The following is a 6000-nucleotide window of genomic DNA, read 5'->3' on the forward strand; positions in this document are numbered from 1 at the left end:
GTTGGGGGTCGTCTTATATGCCCAGTCGTCTTATACGCCGGCATATCCGGCTCTTGAAGAATGGAGGCATCTACTGAAAGGTTCCAAACACCCCATTGTCATCTATACTGATCACAAGAATCTCTCGTATCTCCAGTCTGCCCAACGTCTGAACCCTCGCCAGGCTAGATGGTCGTTTGTTTTTTGCCCGCTTTAACTTCGAGATTCACTTTCGTCCTGCTGACAAAAACGTCAGGGCTGACGCCCTTTCACGTTCCTCTGATGCTACCGAATCTGAAGCCCCTCTATAACACATAGCACCTCCTGAGTGCCTGATCTCCTCTGCTCCAGCTTCTATTAGACAAACTCCTCCTGGAAAGTCCTTTGTCCCTCCACGCCAGCGCCTCAAGATCCTCAAGTGGGGACATTCCTCTCACCTTGCTGGCCACGCTGGTGTCAAGAAGTCCATCCAGCTTATTTCTCGTTTATATTGGTGGCCTACGCTGGAGGGTGATGTCGCTGATTTCATTCGGGCCTGTACAGTTTGTGCCCGGGACAAGACCCCTCGCCAGAAGCCTGCTGGACTCCTCCTTCCTTTACCTGTTGCTGAGCAACCATGGTCTCAAATTGCCATGGATTTTATTACGGATCTGCCTGTATCCCATGGCAACACCGTCATCTGGGTGGTCGTTGATCGCTTCTCAAAAATGGCACATTTCATTCAGCTTCCAGGTCTTCCTTCTGCGCCACAGTTGGAGAAGCTATTTTTTATGCATATTTTTAGCCTTCACGGGCTACCCACACATATCGTCTCAGATAGAGGCGTCCAATTTGTATCAAAATTTTGGAGAGCTCTCTGTAATCAATTAAAAATCTAATTAAATTTCTCATCCTCCTATCATCCCCAATCCAATGGGCAAGTAGAGAGAGTTAACCAGATCCTTGGTGACTATTTGCAACATTTTGTTTCCTCCCGCCAAGACGATTGGGTCGACCTTCTACCCTGGGCTGAATTCTTGTACAATTTCAAAAACTATGAATCCTCCACCAAATCCCCATTCTTTGTGGTGTACGGCTGTCACCCTCTGCCCCCCCTCCCCATTCCCACTTCTTCTGGATTGCCTGCCGTTGATGAAGTTACCCGGGACTTCTCTATCATCTGAAAGGAAACTCAAAAGTCCCTCCTACTGGCCTCGTCTCGTATGAAGAGACATGCCGATAAAAAGAGAAGAACTCCTCCTGTCTTCGCTCCTGGGGACAAAGTGTGGCTCTCTGCCAAGTATATCCGCTTCCGTGTTCCCAGCTATAAGCTGGGACCACGCTATCTTGGACCTTTTAAAATCAAGAGTCAAATCAATCCTGTCTCCTACAAACTTCTTCTTCCCCCTTCTCTCCATATTCCTAACTCTTTTCATGTTTCTCTTCTCAAACCTCTTGTTCTTAACCGCTTCTCTCCCAAGGTTGTCGCTCCAGCTCCTGTCTCTGGCTCCTCCGATGTCTTCGCTGTTAAGGAAATCCTTGCGTCCAAAATAGTCAGAGGTAAAAAAAAAGTTCTCGTAGATTGGGAGAATTGTGGCCCCGAAGAGAGGTCTTGGGAACCCGAGGATAACATCCTCGACAAGGAGCTCATTCGCTTTGGGTTCCAAAAAGAGGGGGAGACCCAAGGGGGGGGGTACTGTTACGCCGAGCGCTCCGGGTCCCTGCTTCTCCCCGGAGCGCTCGCGGCGTTCACCTTCTTGCAGCGCTCCGGTCAGACCCGCTGACCGGGACGCTGCATTAATGTCATCGGCGGGGAGGCGACCCGACGGCTCAGTCCCGGCGCACGTGGCCCCGCTCCCTAGGGCATGCGCGCGCCGGCCCTCTGCGTTTTAAAGGGCCAGTGCACCACTGATTGGCGCCTGGCCCAATTAGTGCTCAGACCTGTGTCCTCTATATAACCTCACTTCCCCTTCCCAATATTGCTGGATCTTGTTGCCTTGTGCCAGAGAAAGCGTTCCCTTGTATGTCCCAAGCCAGTGTTCCAGACCCTCTGCCGTTGCCCCTGACTACGATCCTTGCTGCCTGCCCTGACCTTCTGCTACGTTCGACCTTGCTCTTGCCTAATCCCTTGTACCGCGCCTGTCTCAGCCGTCAGTTGGGGTTGAGTCGCTATCGGGTGGAATGACCTGGGGGTTACCAGCAAGTCCATCCCGTTTTGCGGCGGGCTCTGGTGAAAACCAGTAACCCCTTAGACTCCGTTCCCCTGGTACGGCCCACGTCATCACCCCACTGACACAGAGGATCCACCACCAGTATCCTCACAGTATCCGGATCCTGACACTCCTCCATCACAGATAATGTTCTCTCCCCCATCACAGATAATGTTCTCTCCCCATCACAGATAATGTTCTCTCCTCCATCACAGATAATGTTCTCTCCTCCATCACAGATAATGTTCTCTCCTCCCTCCCTCACAGATAATGTTCTCTCCCCCATCACAGATATTGTTCTCTCCTCCATAACAGATAATGTTCTCTGCCCATCACAGATAATGTTCTCTCCCCCATCACAGATAATGTTCTCTTCTCCATCATAGATAATGTTCTCCCCCATCCCAGATAATGTTCTCTCCTCCATCACAGATAATGTTCTCTCCCCCATCACAGATAATGTTCTCTCCCCCATCACAGATAATGTTCTCTCCCCCATCACAGATAATGTTCTCCCCATCACAGATAATGTTCTCTCCCCCATCACAGATAATGTTCTCTCCCCCATCACAGATAATGTTCTCCCCATCACAGATAATGTTCTCTCCTCCATCACAAATAATGTTCTCCCCCATCATAAATAATATTTGCATAGAGTATGGTTGACTAATGAATTAATTTTATTTTCCTCCTATTAGTAAAAATATTAGACCAATATCCAGCATTGAAATGATTTTAAATGCATAAAACTACTCCACTCAGCATTTTTTTGAAAATTTCAATTTTTCCAGAAAATAAAACAGGGGAACAAATTTTTGGGAAACTTTACGTCTCTCTGCGGGACACTTTGGCCGGATGTTTACATTGTGGGTGTATACATCTGATGTAAGCAACAAATTCAGTGTGCACACAGCCTTATTTTGTCTGCAGGAATTTGGGTATTAAATGGGAGATTTATCAAAACCTGTCAAGAGGAAATGTTGCTGAGTTGCCCATAGCAACCAATCAGATTGCTTCTTAAATTTTGCAGAGGCTTTTAAAAAAAAATGTGATCTGATTGGTTGCTCTGGGCAATTCAGCGACATTTCCTCTGGACAGGTTTCGATAAATCGCCCCCATTATTACCTAAATCAACAGCAGTAATATAAACTATTGTCTGAGACATTTATGTGAAGCCAATGATGGAATTATTATAAATGATACAAATGGATTTATTATTAAGTTCAGTAAGAGCTATATATGTATGTATCCCTATTCAGTGTTCTATGTCTACTAGTGCTTTCTCTATTAGTGGATACAGACTGGATACATTTTAATGTAAGTCTTTGGCTCTAGAAGAGTAATGGGGCATTAAATTATAATATATTTCCTAGCATTAAATTAAAGTACAGCTCTGTCCACCCTAACCTTACATTTTTTCATAATAGAAATTCAGTACGCTATAAAAACATCCTAGGAAAAACCTCAACAGACTGCAGTTCATATTACAACCAATGGGTGGCCATACATAGACACATAAAGCATATACATCTCCAGACAGAGTATCGTGATATCATGTTTCGTTCTAAGCTAGTCATTACATGCAACACATTATCATGAGAAGAGGTAAGAAAGCACATTGCTGTCTCTAAACTCTTATCTCTATTAACCATAGATTCACAAAAGAAAGAATTGGATACCAGATTTACTGTTGTTCCAAATTATGTTAGATATTGTAGACGATAGATACATTGATAAACAGAAGAAACGATATGTAAATAGATAGATATGAGTAAGATAGATTAGATAGATATGAGAAAGATAGATTAGATAGATAGATAGATAGTTAGAAACGAAATACTAGATAGATGCATAGGTAGAAGACACTATGAAGTTATCGGACTGGAGCTCAATCCTGCAGCGCACCAGCAATTCCCAGTCAGGCACTGGAAATTAGCGCTCACTCACTGTTCTTTGACTTCGGGTGTCTGGCAGGGGATTGCCAGCACACTGCAGGATAGAGCTCCATTTTTTTCCGTTTCATAGTTAATTATGCTGTACCAACAGCATAATTCAGGAGGTGGGGCATGGGGTGGGGTGATCTTGGGGGGTGTGTGGTGGTTTAGTGCTAGGAAAATAGAAGCACCCCATAGAAAAATCATAGAAGAGGGGATATATGTTCTATATATGCCCCTGGATAGATAGATTAGATAGATATGAGATAGATTGATAGATAGATATTAGATAGATAGATAGATAGATAGATAGAGGAGGGAAGCAGCACTCCAGGGTAAAAAAAGGTGCTCGGGTGCCTACTGTGTCAGGTCTAGGTTGGGGACCCCTCTGAGATACAGAAACATTTAATAAACAGTGGCACACCAAGTGTCAGCAAAAAAAAGGTGATTTATTCAAAAGAACGTGTTGGGCAACGTTTCAGCTGGCTCACCCAGCCATTTTCAATGGCTGGGTGAGCCAGCTGAAACGTTGCCCAACACATTCTTTTGAATAAATCACCTTTTTTTTTTTGCTGACACTTGGTGTGCCACTGTTTATTAAATTTTTCTAGATAGATAGATAGATGATAGATAGATAGATAGATAGATAGATAGATAGATACAAACAGCAAGGGTGGAGGCAGCACAACCAAATGTAGTCCCAAATATGCAGGTACAGGCCGGCACGATGGCACGGTCCCAATCGCAGACCATGGAAGTAGATCCAAAGAAGAAATTATCCTTGCAGCACACCCATAAAGTGCAAAACAAATGAGGTTTTATTAACCCATGTGGACGATACAACGTTTCAGCAGCATCCTGCTGCCATTCTCAATCTCTGGAGTTGTAATCCAGTTCACCCCTACAGATAACCCTGTGTATGGGGTTTAGTGCTGGTTAACTAGTTGTCAGTTTCCCTTTAAGGGGTAGTATGACAGTGCTAATAAAACCCGGTCACATGATTCACAAAATAAATAATTGGATAACAGATTCATTACTGTTACAAATTAGGTTAGATTTTAGAGCTTGATAGAAGATAGATAAAGCTAGATAGATACGAGATAATTAATAGAAGATAGATTTGAGCAGATAGAAAGACAAATGAATTATATATATATATATATATATATATATATATATATATATATATATATTATATACACACACACATACGTGTTACTCAGGGTTTTAATTTTGTAACTACTTAGTAAAAATTGTTTGCAATTCATACTCCAGTTATATTGCATTTTTTTTTCCAAATACATTTTAACAACATTGTTTCACGTTTTTCAGCGACTCCAACTTTCTTGAACAGTAAGAACCAAGAGGAAACAACTAAGAGGCCAGCTATTGCAAGTGGTTAAACAGATTTCACATACAGTAGTATACACAAGAAAGCACGTACTTTGCTAAAACATTTTAGCTACACATCCTTGTAAAACCTTACCGTCCGATGCCGGGGCCGCAGTACAGCATAAGGCAGCTGTCAGCAGAAGAAAATATCCAAGTAAAGACATTATAAAAGACCATTAACTGAGCATTTGTCTTTAAGCAACTTGCTTCTCCTGCCACAGCTCCTGCTATAGTGAGACACTCAAAGACCGGCCTTGTTTATAATCTCTCAATTAACTTCCCCCTCATTCAAATGGTTTCGCAATCAGTAAAGGAATGCACAGAATGGGAGGAGAATGTGTGAGGACCTGCTGCCTCCCCCTGTAAGGATTATGCGCATGAGCTTTAAAAAAGAAAAAAGGCATCTATTGGAGATAAAGCCTCTGTTTGGTCAAGGTAAACAATTGCTTAAAATAAACTTTACTTAGTGATAATCGGAGAGAGAAAAACAGCAAAGCCTTTTTTGA

General features: G+C 43.2%; 1 protein-coding gene across 2 annotated transcripts in view; it reads right to left on the minus strand.

Moving 5' to 3' along the window:
• CFH (complement factor H) overlaps nucleotides 1–5757 on the minus strand; it is a 300746-nt gene extending 294989 nt beyond the window's left edge. For both annotated transcript variants that reach the window (XM_056523538.1, XM_056523537.1), the window contains exon 1: nucleotides 5589–5757. In XM_056523538.1, the coding sequence (XP_056379513.1) occupies nucleotides 5589–5658 (70 nt within the window). In that variant the 5' untranslated portion in view covers nucleotides 5659–5757. The remainder of the gene's footprint in view (nucleotides 1–5588) is intronic.
• Nucleotides 5758–6000: the final 243 nt, after the last annotated feature.

Source organism: Hyla sarda, chromosome 6 (assembly GCF_029499605.1).
Source record: "Hyla sarda isolate aHylSar1 chromosome 6, aHylSar1.hap1, whole genome shotgun sequence".
NCBI classification, from domain to species: Eukaryota; Metazoa; Chordata; class Amphibia; order Anura; family Hylidae; genus Hyla; species Hyla sarda.